Here is a 19,920-nt window from a genome sequence, read left to right on the forward strand (position 1 = left end):
ATCCCTGAGTCTCAAAATTTTGTAATATCATTAGGAGATAAGAATGTTCATGGGGAAACAGTGAGCTGCACACAGAATTATGCCTCTGTCTTTCACCCTTGGTCACTAGTGGGTGATCCCAGTGTACGCTGGATGCCTGTGAAGATGGATGTGTGACCACCGGTGCTCTCCACTCCGAGCACGTATGAAGATTGTGCTTTGATTTGTGACAGAGGCCATAACTGGCAAATCCTGTCACCATTTGCAACTTAGAGAAAGATCAAAGCTTTGTTGGAAGAAAGAGCTATTCTATTACTGACCTCTGTACACCAGCCTGATGTGTCAATTAAATAAACAACACTATCCAGGAAGCCTTTGCCCAAGCCATAACTCTGCCTTTTGGTTTCTATTTGGCTTCACCAAACTTGATTTGGTGCCAGGTAAACGGTTGTAGTAGACATCCTTATTGAATGAGAAGGACTGGCAATACAGAATGGGTGAGGCGAGCATGACGGGGGTTGTATAGGAAAGGGGTTATATATGATGATGGGATTAGAAGGTGTGCTCAGAGTGCAGCGGGGGTGTGACACAACCATGCTCCTCTTTCTTCTGTCACTCTCATTGTAAATTAGTTTTCTTTGCATAGTAGCTGGTAGTATCTTTATGAGTTCATTTGTGAGGCACTGAGAAGACCAAAGGAAGAGAGGGTCGAGTTGTTGTTTAACAGATGTTTCATTCTCTAAGTTCAATATCATTAACCCTGACCATTTGAGTTGGACAACTGTGAGTTTTCCACAAAGCTGATTCTTGCTGTGCATATGAGCCAATTATGGTTTTACCATATGTGGGACATTGTGTGCATTCAAGAGCCTCCTTGCAATTAAATTCTCTTCACCCATTATAAGAGCAGGTTGTTTTATTTCATTTGCACTTGGGATCTCCTTCTCCCTAGGTTTTGTCTATCTTAAAGGATATTGGAAGTATTTTCACTTGGTGTAACTATTGGGCCTGTGGAAATTCACAGGATAAGATTTCCCATTTGAGAATCTCCAAGACCGTGTTTACAAGAAAATCGAGTAGATGTCTCCTCGAAGCCGCGTCTATTCGAGATGAGCTGTTCTGTCAATGGGCTTTCTTTTCTGTCTGTTTTTTCCCTTGTGGTTCTCTGCAGGTCCCTGACAAGTGTTGGAATAATTAAGCTCCATTGTCTCGAATATCCACTTGTCTTAGTCATCTTAAGCTGCTATGAAAATGTCATAAAGGAGACAGCTTATCAACAACAAGATTTGCTTTTCGTAACTCTGAAGGCTGAGAAATCCAAGATCATGGTGCTAGTAGATTTGGTGTCTGGTAAAAACTCCCTCTTGGCTATATCAAGGCAGCTTCTCTCTGTGTCCACTCAAGGTGGAACAGTAAAGGCTACTCTCCGGAGCCTTCTTTATGAGGACACGAACCCCTTCTCTGAGATCTCTGCCTTCAAGACGTATCATCTCTCAAAGGACAACACATCCTTCTACTCTCATCTTGGAGGATTTACTAACAGAGAGAGACAATACCCACTCCACATCACAACTGTAGCCTACAACCAGAGAACAGGTCATTTCCCCCCAAAGAACAGTCTTTGTGTTATAGGTGTCTAAGAGCAAGGGCTAGCCAGAGTTTGGAATGGGCACATATGCTGTGTTAATTATTCTAGAGGGAATTCATTCCCTTTTTTTCTAGCCATCTGTTCTTGTTGCTTCATCTTCCCTGCTTCTCTGGCTGTTTTAGTCTTCAGGAGCCCATCTCTGGCTTCATATTTAAGCCCAGAGGAGACAGACACAGTAAGGGTATGCAGCATTGCACCATTGGCAAGAAGGCTCTCCACTTCTGGAAAAACATCTCCTCCTCTCTGGATAGGCTAGGCTCAATGTCACCAGTTCAAGCATGATAAGCACACATTACTCTGGCGAATCCAAGGAGCTGGAAGCTCTCACTGTCCAACTAGGGTCTTACAGGCAAGTAGGTTATTTTCCAGCCTGTATTTTTTCAACAGTTGGCACTCAAGAAATGTTTGACTGTTTCTCGACTATTTATTCCTGAACTAAGAAATTGCTATATAATTTTGCTTAAAGGCCCAATTTCTTGGTCTCTTGTAACTGTGCTTTAAAGCTCGGGTTGTTGGGGATGTGGAGGAATTGTCCTTTAAAGAAAGAGATGACTGTGTTAGCCTAGACTTTTTCAAAGTGGACAGGGACCTTCAGATGGAAGGAGGGGGCACAGACTAAGAAAAGTGACTCCATTAACAAATGGGAGAATGAACTGAGAGGGCAGGCTGAGGGGGTATCCATTTTGTGGTTTCAGACTCTTGTAGCTAGAAGGTGGAGCTGAACTACAGGCTTTGACACGACAAAAGAGCGGGTGAAATGCAGCTTAAATGGGAGGAGGTCAAAATGGCTTCTCCCTCAAAAGGAAAGGGAGGAAAACAGGATGCTCAGAATTGGCTCCATGTGTATGAGTGTGTGTGTGTGTGTGTGTGTGTGTGCACGCATGTGTATGCATGTTTGTGTGTGTGTGTGTGTCTGTGTAGTACGCAGACCAGTCCAAGATCTGTGGCATTATATGGGTTAGAAAACAAGCCCTCTTCTGTAGGTCGCTTTAAAACCAAACACAGCTACATGAAGAGCCTAGCTAGTAGTATTTTAATGTATGGCTTAGAGGCACTGTTTGAGCCTTGCTCTAAGTTGCGTATCTTGTTATCTGAGCAACAGTCAGAAAACAGGTTAAGTTAACAAAGAGTGCTAGTAAGGGTGGCCTGGTGATACAAACCTGTCAGTTCAGTTATTCAGACGTCCAAAGCAGCAAGATTCCAAGTTCAAAGACTGCTGAGACTATAGAGTGAGTCTAGGTCCAGCCTGGGAAACTGAGTGAGACCCATATCAGACCTTTTTCAGTGGACAGGAGAGGGGACTCAGTGGTAAAGCAGAGCATATGAGACCCTGGCTTCAAGCTCCCGTGCTGTGGGGGTTGCTATACTAGCAGCTTTATGTTTCCATAGCCAAGCAGCAGGTGTATTGTGGGTGAGTGGATGTACACTGGCCATGTATACAAGTCTAAGGTAGATCCAAGGTAGTTTAGTTTATTCGTCCTGAGTCTCCAGACCTAGAAATTTAGCATCTTTGAGAAATGGTGAGCGTGTGTGCATGTGTGTGTGTGTCTGTCTGTCTGTGACTGTGTACATGCGGGCAGCTTACCTGGCTGGCACAAGGCATTGGACTCTTCTTTCCGCTTTCTGAGTATTTGATGTTCTACTGTGCAAATATCAATGTGTTTCCGTCTGAGGAGCTATCTTAAGCTAAGATCCTGAGGAGTTCATACAAAAAGATTCATAGACTGATGCTGTTTCCTTTCCTAAATGCCAGGAAATACTCTTAGGGATAAATTTACTATACATGTTTGAAATTGAAAAAATGTTCAATCTTTTTTTAACTGAAAATTTTGAAAATGAAAAATTTTATGAAAAAAATATGACAACCTTGAACTTTTGTCTGCAGTCCATTCAGAATCCCCCTGGCTATCTTTGTTTGATTTTTTCTATTTCTCTCTTTTTTTCCTCTACTTTGCTCTAGGACGAGTCCTCCATGTTCTTCCAGTTTGGCCCGTCCATTGAACAGCAAGCTTCGGTCATGCTCAACATCATGGAAGAATACGACTGGTACATCTTCTCCATTGTCACCACCTACTTCCCCGGCTACCAGGACTTTGTGAACAAGATCCGCAGCACCATCGAGAACAGCTTTGTGGGCTGGGAACTGGAGGAAGTCCTCCTGTTAGACATGTCTCTGGACGACGGCGACTCGAAGATCCAGAACCAGCTGAAGAAGTTGCAAAGCCCCATCATCCTCCTCTACTGCACGAAGGAAGAAGCCACCTACATATTTGAAGTAGCTAACTCGGTTGGGCTGACCGGCTACGGTTACACATGGATTGTGCCTAGTCTGGTGGCTGGGGATACAGACACTGTGCCCGCCGAGTTTCCCACGGGGCTTATCTCTGTGTCCTATGACGAATGGGACTATGGCCTTCCTGCTAGGGTGAGAGATGGGATTGCCATCATCACCACCGCTGCTTCCGACATGCTGTCCGAGCACAGTTTCATCCCTGAGCCCAAGAGTAGCTGTTACAACACCCACGAGAAGAGGATTTACCAGTCTAACATGCTGAATAGGTAAGTGTGGAGTGTGGCTGCGCCAACACGGGTGGGGACCAGAAGAGAGCTTCACAGGCAGGGGGATTGGAGGTGCGGGACCAGGGAAAGGCTGTTCAGGATGGCAGCATCCTGAAGGCTAGTCTTGAAATGGCACCTGGTCATGGTCAAGGGATCACTTCAGTTAAACCTTGCTGGTTCATACTCTCATACTCTTTTTGTTTGTGTGTGTGTGTGTGTGTGTGTGTGTGTGTGTGTGTGTGTTTTTAGACAGGTTTTTTTCTCTGTTTAACAGTCCTAACTATCCTGGAATGAGCTCTGTAGACCAGGCTGGCCTTGAATTCACAATGAACATGGTCTCCTCACCTTGCCTCCTTCCCTCTGTCTTCATGAGCCGGCATGCTGTGGGAGGCACCTTTCAGTCTGGTTTGTAGCAAGACTGAAAAAAAAAGGCCTCTGTTTTAGCCACTTTGTTTCATTCTTACAAAATACTTAGAAGAAACAACTTAGAAGGAGACCTTTTTTTTCCCCCATGGTTTCAGAGGCATGAGCCATGATGGCTGGCTTCATGGCTTCTGGACCATAGGGCAGGAGAACACTGTGGTGGAGAACATGTTGTGGGGTGAGGCAGTTTACCTCATCGTAAAAAAGCAGAGAAAAAGAGGTCTCACCTACGTGCTTCAAAAATATGAAGTCCATGACCTTCTCCCTCAAGAAAGGACCCACCTCCCAGAGTTCCAACCACCTCCTAACATAGTGCTATCCACTGGATACCAATTATTCATCTTATGAGAGGAGTGTTCACATTCAAAACTCCACCCGTGAGATGCTGAGCCCCGACCTCCTCATTTGAGGCATCCGTGACTGTGCTATGCCTTCCGGGAAGTGCTCATTGACTTCATGAAGGGGATCTTATGTGATTTTCTAATTTGCTAAAATGGGTATGGATGTAGGCTATAAAGATCTAAAGAAGACAGACTACAAAGAATAAAATTAAAATGACCTTCACTCCAACTAACCATTGCTAAGTAGTCAGGAACCACCCTAGACATCTTGCTAGGATCTGTATCCATTTGGGTTTAAGTATATAATTTTATACAAACACAGCTATGGCTGCTGTTCAATACTTGACTTTTTTTTTTGTCCAGCAGTGGGTTTTGAACAATCCATTTAAAGATTCATTTTGAACTATTTAGATAGCACATACAGCATGTTCTAGAAACACAGAATCCCCAGGCACCTGCTGTCCAGCCCCTGAAATAAAATACTAGAATGCACCCTGAAAAATTTAAACCACCTTTGGTGAAGGTTTGCATGAGCTATCCTCATTTACCCTTTGGAGGGAAGTAGATCTCCAGTCTCTAAACAAAGTTCTTAATTTAGAGTTAAAATGAAAAGCAGCCTCAATGTGGCCATGACTGAGACCTCTCAACCCTAATCCCCTCCTGCTGTGAGCTCCACTCTTCCACCATCTCTCTGTGGTACAGAGGGTCCTGGTTGACCCCTATTTCTCTCAGGTTTCCCATCTTAGGATCCCTGGTACAGTCTTCTTTCATTCCAGGGGGCTTTGTCTTACTTAGAGCCGCTTATTTCTGTACTATTGGCCTTGGACTCAATACCTGCATGTTCCTTGAGTTTACATCTCTGGTCACACCATCACCCCAGGTTCACATTTGAAACCATCTTCTTCCTAAGGTACTAGGAATTGAACCTAGGGCCCTGCGTGAGAGTCAAGGGCTATACCACGGAGCGATGGCCTCAGCTCACACACCTTGTTTCTTCTGGGTTGTGATCTGACTCAGTTGCCTAGACTGGCTTTGATTCTCTCTGTAACCCAGACAACCCTGGAAGTTGTTCCACCCCAGTCTCCTAAGTTGCTGAGGTTGCAGGGCTGTACCACCAGGCCTGAATCTCAGTTAGTATTTTAAACTGGAGAAGATATTCTTTTGGTATTGGGAGCTCACATCTGGAAAGTTGAATTGTTCATATATTTTCCCACTCCTTTTCCATTTTCTAACCAAATTTATACTATCTGAGATACCTCCTATTAGTATATTAATGAAACTAAATTCCCAAGATCTCCTTAGTCCTGTGTGTCCCTGATAGCTCATGGCCAGGGTGCTGTTCTCTGTGGACTTAAGTCTCCCGGTATCTCTGCAATGCCATTGCTGCGTCTTCATCTTCCCTGCCACACTCCAGCCCATATCTGTGCTGCTGCAGCCTCCCCTGCACCCGGTTCTGCTTCTTTCAATCTGTGTTGCAACCAGAGTGATCTACAATGGAATGCGATTTCAGCACCTGCCTGCTTACTGCTTGCCAACGGCTTTTTTACTGCAGGTCCTAATAAGGAAGCATCTCCTTAATGTGGTTTATAAAGTGTCACACAGCATGGGCCCTGCCTGTCTCTGCAAAACCAGCTCTCCTGTCGGCATGACCTTTCTAGAGTGCCGAACACACTTCAGCTGTTGGCTTTGAAAACCCTTCGCTGGCTCAGTCTCTCTCACTGCCGACTCCCCTCTCTGTCACTGGGTCTCATCGTGTACCCCAGGCTGGATTTTGTAATGTAGAGCAGAGATGATGACCTTAAACTCCTGACCACCCTGCTATATCCGCCCCCCCCCCCCCACATCTAGTTTAGGTGTGTGTGGCGCTGAGAATCAAGTCCAGGGCTTCACGCATGCTCAGCAAACCCTCTGCCTACTGAACTGCATCTCTAGCCCTCCTCACTCCGTTTTTTTTTTTTCTCACTCTGTTTTGAACACTCCCTAGCAGGCTCTCTGCACCAGTAAATGCACACAGATTGTCCTCTGCTTGCCCAGTGCTGGCCATTCTTAGGCCTCCATTCATCTTGACTTCCTCCTAAGCCATGGACTGACGTTTCCATTATACGCCTTCACTAAATCGAACGCCTTCCTGATAAAGGGACCTTGGGAGGGGAAGTTCTAGGAGAGCAAGCAGCCCCTTTCTGTTCTTTCCTTTTCTCTGTCCATATTTCAACACAGTGTGTGACATAGGGAGGGATGAGAGTGAGGTCTTCTAGGACTCAGTGCGCATCCTCTCTGCAGAGGGTGTGTCCTGCCTGGCTGCTCTTTCCAAGGTGGGAGACCTTCCCGTTGAGTTGGTTCCGTAGACCCATACGGTCTTCTGTTATTTTTAGTGTTCAATTCAAATCTGATTCATGTCAGTTTCCCAAGTATTCGCTGATTAGAACCAAAGCTAAAGGCCATAGACTACTGAGACTAAAACATGTGTCAAACACAAATCAAGGGAACGTAATGTTAAGCCTGGAGAAACAGTTCAAGCCTGCCCACCTTTGTCTTCAACCTTCCCCCAGCGCAAACAACAACCTTCAGATATATTATTTCTGGCTTAGTTCATCTTACACTTGAGTGTAAATGCCACCTCTGGGACTTGGGCTCTATCCACACCCTGAGACCATCACTGGTTTAACCTTTGTTCAATATTTCTTGGGACCGAGAGGCCTCATGTTATCCATCAGGATGGTTACCATCCCCAGCTCTCATTTGAGCTCTTCCCTTATAGTTAAGTCAAGATGAGGAGCCAATATCACTCTGAAGGATACTTTTAGCTCAGAGCAGGGTGCCAGTTCAAGGCCAACTCGGGCTACAAAATGGGTTCCAGACTAGCTTAGACTACAGTCTTGTCTCAAAAAATATCACCCCTTATTAAAAAAAAAAAAAAGAACATACTAATGATCCTCAAATGTGCCTTCCCATTATCTCAAGTGTAGCCAACCAGAAGCAACGATGCTGGGGCTACACATGCAGACTGGTCCCAAAGCTGCCGGCTTCAGGAGAAGGAGAAAGAACAGGAGGAGCCCAGCAGAGGGGGTCTGCTGTCGCCTGATTTCTTTAATATGTGGCTCAGGCAGTGGCCTCAGCCTGCCCTCCCACTTCTCCACTTGGTGGTTATTTTCTCCTGCCTCAGACCTTTCCCCTAAGTGTCTCCCTGCCAGCTAGACAGCTGTTCCCAGATTCTCTTCACGCACATCACAGTGTCCTTCGCTCCTCTCCGCGTCTTCCGTTCCCCTTTCCTTTCAAGTAGAGCTTTGGGTGGCTCTTGGCTCCAGTTTGCAGCCTCTGCTAGGGATATTTTAGTCGGTTAGTTTGTGAGTTCAGAAAGGCATGGGTTAACTAGCTGGGACATAAAGAGTTATCCCCTGGCCTAAGGTATTGTCACCAGGCAAGGTTGTCTGGAGACCTCCCTGGGCTTCAATTAGGCACCCTTTGTCTTAGCTCTTCTCACTTGCTGAAATAAGGCTTGCCCCTCTTCAGAGCTCTGGGCTCATTAGGGTCACTCTTTTAAATAACAAACAGAGCAGCCACACTATTGAGCCCCAGCAGGAAATCTAACAAATGAAATGGCAGCAAAATGGTTGGCCAGTGGATGAGGAGGAAGGACACTTTAGCAGGCGGCTCCTTTCTCAATGGCAACCCAGCAATGCTGGCTCCCTTGGAGGATTGTGGAAGGTAGGTTCATCCCAAATGCCAGAGAGTGTTAGGAATGGAGACCAGGAAAGGGGATTCTCTCCTCACTCTAGGCTCTGTCCTCCCAGAAACATAAGAGGAGCTGGAGTTCTAGCTTATATCCCGCCAGACCGTGGCTTTCTTGCTAGGTGTGGCAAATTTCTCCATCCTGAGTTTAGGAGCCAGGATAAGAAACGATGTGAGGGACAAGAGAGATGGCTCATTCAGTAAAGTGTAAGTTTGGATGCCTAACACCCACGAGGAAGGCCAGACATGGTGATGTGTGCCTGTAATCCTAATACTGGGTAGGCAGAGCCAGGAGAACCCTGTGTCTTGTGGGCCACCTAGTCATGCCAAATCACTGAGACCCAGGTCCAGGGGAAGATTCTGTTTCAAAAACTAAGCAAGAAATCGAGGGAGACAACAGATGTTGACATCTGGGCTCTATACATGCCTCTAAGTATGTGCATATATATTTGTACACACAGCACATATGCATGAACATGTATACACACATACCATACACTGTAGAGGGTGTGTGGGGAGGATCATCTGATGGTCTTGAATCTCAAAGACAGATACATACTTAGGATTCATGTATTTAACAATCCAAGATGAGTTTAAAACGATGATCCTCCAGAGGACCCTTTCTTACATCATTTTAGGTCACAATAAAAATGCTAATTAAAAAAGTATTAGTTTAAACTTTTACAGTAACACCGGAACTGGGTGAAGCTTGTCTAGCTGGAGAGTTGGTGATTATTTCTGGAGAAGGTTTGGACTGGTTGGAGAGTTTCACTACTCTTGCCCTTCCTTGCCTCCTTCTCTCCCTTCCTCCCTCCCTCTCTTCCTCTTTCCTCCCTCCATCTCCCTACCTGTCTACACACATAAACCAAGTATGGTGGTTCATGTCTTTAATTCCAGACCCCAGGAGGGTGAAACAGGACTGTATGAGTCCAAATCAGGCTATCTAGTGAGACCCCCATCTCAAAAATCACCAGTGAAACAAACAAGCAACGCATCCCAGTGAACCCCGAATAAACAAGGAACTTATGATCTTGGTGTGAGTCCATCTCAAATACTGCACAGGATGTACTTCCCCAGGAAGAATAGCTGTTATTTATATGAAATTCAAGTTTAACAGGCCTCCTGGCTTTTTACTTGCTAATCTGGCAACTCTAATTTGTACATTAATAAGAACTAATTTTCCTTGGAACCCTGTCATATCCATTTATGCCTTATTAGTAAATACAGTACAATGCCCTGCCATAATGAAGGGCATGCTGAGAGGGATTTATTCCAACTGGGAAATTCATTTGATTGGAAGAGCTGGAGAATTTCTTGTGGCTAGCGATGGGCCTGCTACTGAGAAAAGTCTACAAAATCTTTCCATACCTTCTGAAACATTTGGAAGGAAGTGACGAGCGCCATTCTTTTAATCCTGTCTCAGTGTTCCTGGGCTAGAGAAGAATTGCCAGCTACTAGTAGGCATGGACCTATATTTCTTCCTTTACCCTTTCTTGGGGAGTTCATGGCCATTTTCCTTTTCAGGGTACTGGCTAATACACTGAGGGTCCCTTTCTGTCACTCAGGTGATGGTGCACCTGCCATGTACTTCTGGGCTCTTTTTAAATCCCAAGAACCCAGTGCCTCTGCTCTCTCTGCTCAGCAGCGTATGGAACTCGGAGGAAGAGCAGATGCTATCTGAGATAGATGGATCTTAGTATAGCAATCTTCTTATGAATCTCGCCTAACGATTTCCCCCCCTCCCCCCGTGTCCTCAGCATTCTTATTCAGCACTGGCTTTGCACCCTCCCGCCGCTGTTCCTTCCCTGCGAATGATGCCATAGCAAAAGGACTGGACTCTTCCTGGCCTGGCCATTGGGGAATGGGGACTAGTGTGACTTTGAGGCAGGGATATGAAGAGAGGTGCACCGTTTGGTCCTTATTAACTGAGCTGTGATGAATATAATCTTCCCGCAACCTTGTGGCAGATGCTCAGCTTTTGGAATCAGCTAGCTACCATTAGCTAGCTGTTCTCGTGGGATACCCACTTGACTCTCTTGGCCTGGAAATTGCAGGGAGGTTAAGAAATGAAGAATTGAAGCCATTGGATTTATGCAGTAGGAACGAGAACTGATGGGTCATTTCCATTTTAGTTGGTATTAAATGTTCACTGAGCACCAAGCATAGGCAGATTCGCAGTAAGTCAAATATATGGATTCATTTTATACAGCTTCATCTTTCCCCATGTTAACCATGTGAAAGGTTATGTGAACGTGTAGTTATAGCTGAAGGAGCTGCTGTAGTGGTCCTTAACCTTGTCAAACAAAGGCACCAAGAAATCTACAGAGAGCATTCTCATATAAAATGTTTTGAAAAAAACCAGAGCCACCTGTGTATACTGGGAGGGGGACTCTATCCACTCAGTGGTTTAAGAGGACTTGTAAACTGGAGGACATGACTGAAGGATCTCTTCACTACCCTAAAGGATATATTCAGCGCTTATAGTGCAGGCATAACAAAACACACGTGAAGAACCGTTGGATGCATTATTATTCCCTATATATTAGAGATAGAGCAGATTATTCCAGTCAGGTGATTTTTGGAAAATATAATTATGTAATAGCATGTGTGTCTATATGTAGGCCTGTGTATGAGTGCAGGTGCCAGAGGAAGCCAGAAGAGGGGCATCAGATCCCTCGGAGCCGGAGTTACAGGAAGTTGTGATCCACCTGCCATTGCTATTAGAAACCAAACTCCAGTCCACTGCAAGGAAAGGAAGTGCTGGTAACCACTGAGCCATTTCTCCAGCCCCAAGTGACTGTTTTCTTTCTCCTAGGCATTCACCAAGCCTTAATACTGAGGCCTTTACACAATTATTCCCTTGATCATTATTTTATTCTTCCGTCTATTTGTAAACTTTAAAATTTACCCACAACATAGGTATAATTTATTGATTTTTCTTTTACTTTTCCATTTCTTGCCTTCATTCTGTTCTTCCTCTTTCTTTAAAAAGGTGACATATAAGAGGGTCAAGGTGAAGAGGAAGGTAAGTAGGGCAAGGGTCTGCTTCACTGAGAACAATGGAGCAAGGACACCGTGTGCCTGGAGAAAGAGACAATGCTACCCTGTCTATGGAAAAGGATAGAACAGCCTGGGAGAGGAAAAAACACTCAGAGAAGGACAGTGGCTCTTGGTGGAGTAAGCAGATCTCACTCAGCAGAAGAAATTCTATGTCTGAAAAAGCAGAGCTGGAAGCAATGGGGTGGAATAAGAAGGGAGGTATTCTACACACACCGGAATACAGTGTGCACCAACCAGGCACCATGAGTGTTCTTACTGCAGACTTGGAGTCATGCTATTCGACATACAGAACACTCCTGATGCAAAAGTCCTCAAGAAACATCCACTGATCACCAGGTTTAAAAGTGTATCCGGTCCCTTCCCCCCATTCCTAGCATCCCCTGTCCCTTTCTACTCTTCTGTGTCCCTCTATGACACTTGACAGACAGCCTACCTTCGGCTTGTCCTCAAAGATTTTCCAAACTTTCACTTCCTGGTTAATTTCAAACGCTGCCTGTTTTGTCGTAAATTAATGCCTGTGTCCCTAAAAGAGTAGGTGATAAGTAGGTAGCTGGTGAAGGCATATTAGGTAAGAGCATGAACAAGCACAGGGACCATTAGAGTGGGGGGAAGCCCAAATAACAAAAATAGCTGGTCTAGAACTTACTATGTAGAACAGGCTGGCCTTGACCTCATGGTGATCCAACTGCCTCTGCCTCCCAGTGCTGTAATTTTGACCACCATGTTTTTTTAGGAAACCTGGAGAGCCCAGGGACCTCCAGACACTGCAGGTCTGCATCTGTCTGTTGACCCACGGTCCAACGGCTCCTGTGTGTGTGGAAAGCCTGGCCTCCCTTTGCACGGCTGGAGCTCATCTAATCCAGCCTATCTCCATCTGTGTCTTCTTGTTAAATGGCACAAGGATGCATTTCATGAACTTAAGAATAGATTCTCAGATGTCACTCACCATTAAAGGTTGGGAGGCCGGGAAACTAGGGGTCCTGATGCCTGGAACAGTGGTAAACTCTCTTGCTTGACCAGGAGCTCAGTTTGGCTGTGCCTTTGGCTCTGACCTGACTGCACCCCCATGACTCTCGATGTTCCTTGGTTTCTTAACCCAGACTAGGCACACGTTCACATTTAGCGAGAACTGAAGCTGGCATTATTCAGAGATCGCGTGGGAGCTGTTTTTCTGTCTGCTCTCTTCCCACAAGAGGATATAAGATGGCTGGGTGGGGGTTTCCAGGAAGCTAGGAGGCTGTCATTTATGGCTACGGATATGAGCTGAAAACCTGAGTGAGCGCTGGACCCAGCTGGCTGTGGTTAGCTGGGCAAACAATGGTGTCTCGAGAGCAGTGGGAGGCAGATAGCCTTTGAGCCATATAAGACCTTGTGTGTTTTAGACCAATAGTGGTTGTAGACTTATTTGCTTCCTCTCTGATGGCACAGACAGGGGCATAGGTGGTCATGTCCTAGAGACAGTTCACTAGTATCTGACGTTCCCAATACGGATTTGGAAAACGAGGGCATTCTGGATGGCTGCTATGGTACCTTAAACAGTTCTGCAGCTACCGCTCGGGTAGAAACCAGGGAAGGGCTAGGTTAGTACAAGCTGCAGACCAAGAGCCTTTCCTGGGCTTTCAAGGCTTCTCCAGCTGCACACCATCTTCTGGCAGGGTCTGGAGGGATGGATGAACACACCCGGGCTGGCACCAGTCCCCAAGCTGGGTAGGCTGCTCACACATGGAGGAACTGCTGCTGACAGATTAGAGCTCCCCGCTGCCCAAGTCTGTTCCCTCTTGTCCAGCTTCCAGCTTCAGCAGCCGGCCGGGGGCTGCCCGCAGCTCCCCCCTGCTCCGGCTGCAGCTCCTCATTCATTATGGCTTCACACCCACCTCCTTTCTTCCTTTATCCTCCCTCATCTTTTCTTTCCCCTAGAGTTTATGCTGTTCATTGATCTTTTACTGCCCTTCTCTTCTTCTTAGTTGGCTTTCATTGAAGGGCGTTGTAGGCTGTCTGTACTGGTAAGTGACCGTTTGTGCAATCCTTGCGTGCACACACCCAGAGCCATTGTGTGATTATTGCATGTGCAATAAACACCTGTGTGTGCATGTATCAAATGAAGTTGTGCAGCATCAAGAGAAGTGGGTAAAACAGTCAGTGTTATTTACCTAGTTCTTCCTACTGCTAAGACTGTATTGACTAGGGAACAGAATTTGAAGGAACCATTTAAGACAGGATTCACTCCCGCCCCAATAAATCTTAGCAGGGTAGCTCCTTTCTTATTTGATTCGAGTTTTTAAGTCTTGATGGTTATAAGGACGGCAGTTAGATAACCAAAGCCTTTCAGTGTTTGGTCAAAAGAGAGGACACCTGGGCTGGGGATACATAGCCCAGTGGTCGAACATTTGCCTTGGATGCAATCCCAGTATTGGAAGAAAAAAAGGGATGGGGAAGAAAAGAGACTCGGTGATCAAGTGGCTTTATACATTTCCAATAAAGCATGGATGTCTTGTTTTACTTAGTGTTTTCCTTCCACCTACTTTTTCTTTCTCTTTGAACAAAAAGCTGCCAAGTACTTGCTTAAGACAACATAGCACAATCGAAGGCTATCAGAATGTACTTAACTATTACATGGGTTTGAGTAGTGGGGCACATTCTTGCCTATTATGTAGATAGAAAAATTAGAGTGTGTATTATGGATGAGTGTGGTATAGACCATTAGTGAAAATACTGTCTCCACAGGCAATGCGGGGCCCTCATATCTGCATCCCTCTGGTGCCACATCTCTCAAGTCTTCACACATAGACCTGGTCCTTTATTGGGTGACAGTGGGAGTCGCTTATTCAACCAGCTCTTAGATCTAGAGATAACCAATGATAGAAGCAGAAACCACTTTGAACTAACATCACAAACAGCAAGTTCTTGTAGATTGTTTTTAACTCAGAGCCAACTTACCATAATTTTCCATGTTCTCAGGGAAGCCTGTTCACAGTGTCCATAACCCAATTTATACAAAACCATATTCAGGTACCTGTCAAGAACCGCATGGTAGCTGTGTGACTCCCCAGGCCCAGTTCTTGCTAGTTCCCTTTTGGGTGTGACCATCATTTTCCTGTTCAAGATGGCTGCCAGAACTCCATACTTCAGTGGTTAGATCAATGTGAAGAACAAAAAGACATTCCGTTCTTCTCTTTTCTGGAGATTCCTGGCTTTGCCATTTTTCACTTGCAGCTTCTTGTCCAGAAAGCAGTCTGTAGGTCCAGCCAGCTGCAAGGACAACTGAGTAGTTTAGTTCCTAACTGGTCAAGTGAGAGGCTCAGGTTAAAGAAAACAACCAAGGTTCTGTGAACCCGAGAGCATCATTGTTAGGGAATGAGTTGTCTCTGGAATATGTGCTTGTGTGACTTCCCAGAACACAACAGGTTTAGAATAACAGAAACAGTGTTGGGGATCAGGTAGGCAGCTGACAGCCTTAATACAGGACTGTTGGAACAGGGAAGGTAACAGGGAAACCCAGCGAAAGACCTTGAAAAGCACAGTGGGAAGACCATTTGCAGGAAAGCTCAAATACATCCAGGAAGTATAAATGATCTCCATGTAGCAAAACAGTATAGTCATTGTGAAATCATCAATGGGAGCTTAAATTATATTGATTATCCTTGGATTCAGGAGCCCAAGAGCTCTATCTTACCTTTATAAAAATTTCCATTAAAAGACTTCCTATAATCAGAAAAAAAGAGGCTGGGTAGTTAAAAAAAAATACTGAGCTTCAGCAATTTAGAAAAATTACTTTTAAGAAAAGGCTTTGAATGACTACTATGTGCTAACTGCTCTGTATAGTCGTTTAATCTGGAGAGCACTGCCCAGGGCATTATTGCCTCCATTTTTCAGGAAAAATTGGAGATCCAGCAGAGCCAGTCACATTCACACTTGTCTTGCAGATGGACTTCCAAACCAACATTGCACAAAGGTCTAAGGCACTAGGCCCTGGGTTGTCCATCTGCCTCAAAATAATTCCTTTCTGTAAGGTCGACTTAAATGTGACAGATTTTGATGTGGATGGGCACAGCATTACTCCAAAGGACAGAGTGGCTTAGCATCAAGAATTTTGTCCCTTGGGCTAGGCAGACGGTTTGGTGTGTAAAATACTTTCAACGCAGAGTTCAAATCCCAAGAACCCATAAGATGCTGGAGGCAGTAGTGTGTGTCTGTAATTCCAGCACTCCTTTGGTAGAATGGAAGGTGGGGGTGGGGGCAGGAGAATCCCTGGAAATTCCCAGGCCAGCTTATACATAGCAGGGAACAAGAGACCATGCTTCAAAGAAGGAGGTGAAAACTGACAACCAAGGATGTACTCTAATTTCCACACTCATGTTTCTACCCTCACACAAATGAACACATTCACCTACTTCACACACACACACACACACACACACACACACCTCTGCTAGACCATGGCGGACCCAGAGCAAGCCTGGGAGTGACATCTAGTTCATGGAAGTTGAAGATGTTCCCAGCGATACCGGGGATGCCACATCCTCACTGGTGTGCTTTCCTATGAGGCTGCGGGCATCTTCCTTTTCACACAGGAAGGATGATGTAACTTGCTTAATTTGTCCCTGTATGTTCCTGAGTTCTTTGTCCCATATGTGGAGAAGCACACACAATCACCGCACACCTGAGATTCTTACAATGAAAGAGGATGCGAAGGCCCTTTTCTGGAATCTGTTGGGGCTCGGAGAGGTCAGAGAAACACTGAAAATGCTGTCATGGATAATGTGATAAGACAAAACAAGCCCTTGACCTCTGTCTTCATTTACAAATGCCCTCGAATGCCGCTGTTCATTTTTGACAGTTAGGTACCTAAGTTTAGACTTGTTTGAGGTGTAGATTCAGCCAAAAAAGCCGAGGAGGGAGAATGTTGCTGGGGGTGAAACAGAACTGACAGGTGGGGTCCAATTTTCTGCTTTTCCCAGCATGCCATTTACTCTTGTTTCCCTGGATAGCACATGCAATAGGTGTTTACACTCCCTTTTATATAGGGACACTTGAGTAGGTTCTGGGCAACACAAAAGCCATCCAGCATCCACTTTGACTGGCCTGGGGAGGAGTGGGGCATCCACAAAAAGCTTTCTTTAATTTGTAGGCTTTGACTTATTCTTCTGGCTACACACAGTGAATCATCCAAGAGACTGGAACCAAGGATTAAAAAAAAAATGCTGGCTGAAGCTATCCAGAATTTTCTGGGGCTCCTGACAGAGGACCTAAAGGATCTTTTGTGACTGAAACCAAACAAGTGAAGTTAAGGAGAAAAACAGACTCTCTGACATCTCATCTTCTACTTTAATCTGTTGACCTCCCGATCCCAGATTATTAGCCCCTGAAAACTCAAATGTGCATGAGAGAGAGAATAGTCCTCCGAGATGCATACCAATCCCCCCCCCCCACGCACATACACACACACTTGGTGTGCTCACTCACCCACAAGTTTAAAAATAGGAGCCATGGTGTTGCCATGACTCCCGGTGCTACTCCGCGCTTCTTCCCATGGATGCGATTTCCCTTCGGAGCAGATTTAAGTGAGAGTCTGACTCAGAGCGGCCTCTAGCGGCACACTCCTTAGAGACGCGCTTCCTTCCTGGTGCAGCCCAATACCCAAACTAACCCACCGGGGGCAGATAGAATTCAGGGATATTCTGAGCCTTTCTCCAAGGGCTCGGCTTTTTACAGATCTGTCCTTCTCATCAGTCACGAGTACCAGGCTAGTGCCTACTGTGCGCTACAAAGCGAGGACAGGGCAGCTGGCGGGAGATTTGCAGCCCGCAACTCTTTGTAGAAGCTTGTAGGGTAGCAGTGGGTGTTGGGGGTGGAGAGTGGTGGCCAGTGCCTTATACCAAGCAAGGGAGATTTGCTGCCACCATCAGCAGCTAACATTTTTTTTTTTTAAGATGGAGCAGTCTTTTAAACTGTTACCACCTGGTAATGAGTCAACAGCCACGGGGAAGTGTTGACAGGCTGGCTTCCTTGCCTGCTGTCGCTGCTGTTTTCCTTTCCCTGTGATTTGAATTCTCATATCAGTGCTTCTTGTCACAAAATGCAGGAAGGAACTTAGGAAGAATGAGGAACCTCTGTCCAGAGGTAGGGCCTGACCTAGCACAAAGTCTAACTCAGAAAGACTGGAAAGAAGTAAGGTCTTGGGGGCGGGTGTTCATTGGAGCTCTGAGGTTGATTCTAAAGAGCCGCCAGGAGCTTAGGAACACCGGGTTGTCATTTGTGTGGTCCAGAGCAGAGTTAAATGAGATGGCATTTGCCTGGATTCGGAATCTGGTGCTCATGAAGAAATCGTTTTTCTTGATTCTCTCCTGAAGACCAATCTAAAACTAGTCATTGTCGCTAGTGTTGGGAACCTCCAATTCTGGAAAGGGTACAGGCTGGGAAGGCTTATCTCGTGAGTGGTGACTTTGATCTGCTCATGGCTTTTGTCCCTTTAGCTGGCACTCTGGGTCTATTTATGCAGAAGGATGAGTTTCTGTCCTTCTGGCTGGCAGCAGGAACATCAACCGGTATACAGACTACAAGCACAAACATCACTCAACTTCAAAGCATCCAGGATGGTGTGTGTCCCAGCCTTGGTGAGAAATTGATGCTTTTCTAGATGTTGGAGCACACGAGTGCCTTTAAAATGAGAGTCTTTAGTGCTAGAAAATGATGTTCTTTGTATTACTACACTGTTATTATATTTAATGGAATGGCAGGCTAGCATGCTAGAGAAGGAAAGGGAAAATAGCATTTAGAACGAGGAAGAAATAAGGTGGGGACCACAGTAAGGAGACAGTGAGATGTCCATCTTCCCCAGCACCCCCAGCCACATCCTTCTTTGGATGAGGTAGTTACATTGATCCTGATCCCATGGTGGCACGGACTGCAAGGTACTTTTAAAACGTATGGCATTTAAATTTTTATGGTTCCGACTGGGATCAGTCCTGGCATGCTTCTATGAACCAGCAAGGCCAAAGCATAGCTCTGTAATTGCATTAAGAAACACAATTAAGGAATATTGCATTTGCAGAACAGGCAAATGCCAAGTGTCTGATTAAAGACTTGGGGAGACGTTATGTTTTGCCAAAGAATAAGAAGACAAAGGAAAAAAAATACTGCATTATTCTTGTTAGTTCTCTGGGATTTGTCGGAGCAAATCATGGCAGAGCCTCCAGGCATGCTCACCACAGAGGTATCATTAGGTGATTGCTGCCCTTGGTTTCAGCCTGGCCTCCACCCACCCAGTCATCCCCCTCCCCCACATGTCTCGCAGAGATAGCTGGTTGAAATGGGCAAGATTTTTGCATCAGATCCTCAAGTCCATCATATTTTGACTTTATGGAATGAGTAGGAGGGGGTGAATCTAGAGTCCTTGCTCTGCAACAAATCTAGGTTCCTAATCAAGGTGTCTAGATGAACTTTCCCGCATCCCTTCACCCATAGCACACCACGAGAAAAGCGCTAATCACCACTCGTAAATAGCATTTATTAATTGCTTTACAGTGCTTGCTCTTCTTTTGGAATCAGCCAGGCATTTCTCGTGTAGCATATTCTAATATTCAGCTGGCTTCTTGAGGTTTGATGGAAAAATATCTTCCACAGGCAGACAGTCACATTCTTATTTTACACACTACTTCATGCCAGGCGCTGCCAGTAGAAGTACGTATTTAGCAGTTTGCTTATAAGCATTTCTGGATTTCATATTCAAATGCACAAATTCTTCATTGTGAGTTAAAGATGGCTGACAGAGGGAGAGCAGCCGCACCCAACTCTCAGACCATGATGCTCAGAGCCCGGGAGCATTCGCTGATGCTGTTTGCATGTCATAGTTCTATTTCCTGGCTGGAATGATCTCCTGCCCACAATTGCCTCTATACTTCCAAGCTTGCAAGTTCAGTCAAAGAGGGGGACTCAGAAATGCTATATGGCCTTTTGGAAGGACAAGGGTATATTTGAGCATCAAATGGTCACCTGCCATCTCTTGTTTCTCTTTGTCATGACCGTATTAGTTATGGGTCTCAGTGCTAGAAGGACTGGCGAATGTTTCTTTCTTCTACTACAAAGGTAAAATTCGGAAGTAGAAAATGGCAGAAAGCACAACACTGATTCCATTCCCCAGATCTTGTGTAGAGGACACACATGCTAAGTCTGTTAGTCTGT

General features: G+C 45.4%; 1 protein-coding gene across 1 annotated transcript in view; it reads left to right on the top strand.

The window, feature by feature from the left end:
* Positions 1-19,920, top strand: part of LOC126497222 (glutamate receptor ionotropic, NMDA 2B) — a 280,734-nt gene that overhangs the window by 120,290 nt on the left and 140,524 nt on the right. Inside the window, exon 2 of the mRNA XM_050135119.1 lies at positions 3,588-4,186. Coding sequence (XP_049991076.1) covers positions 3,588-4,186 — 599 coding nt within the window. The remainder of the gene's footprint in view (positions 1-3,587; positions 4,187-19,920) is intronic.

The sequence above is a fragment of the Alexandromys fortis genome, unplaced genomic scaffold (assembly GCF_014885135.2).
Source record: "Alexandromys fortis isolate MF-2015 unplaced genomic scaffold, M_Fortis_MF-2015_v1.1 scaffold_21, whole genome shotgun sequence".
Classification (NCBI taxonomy): Eukaryota; Metazoa; Chordata; class Mammalia; order Rodentia; family Cricetidae; genus Alexandromys; species Alexandromys fortis.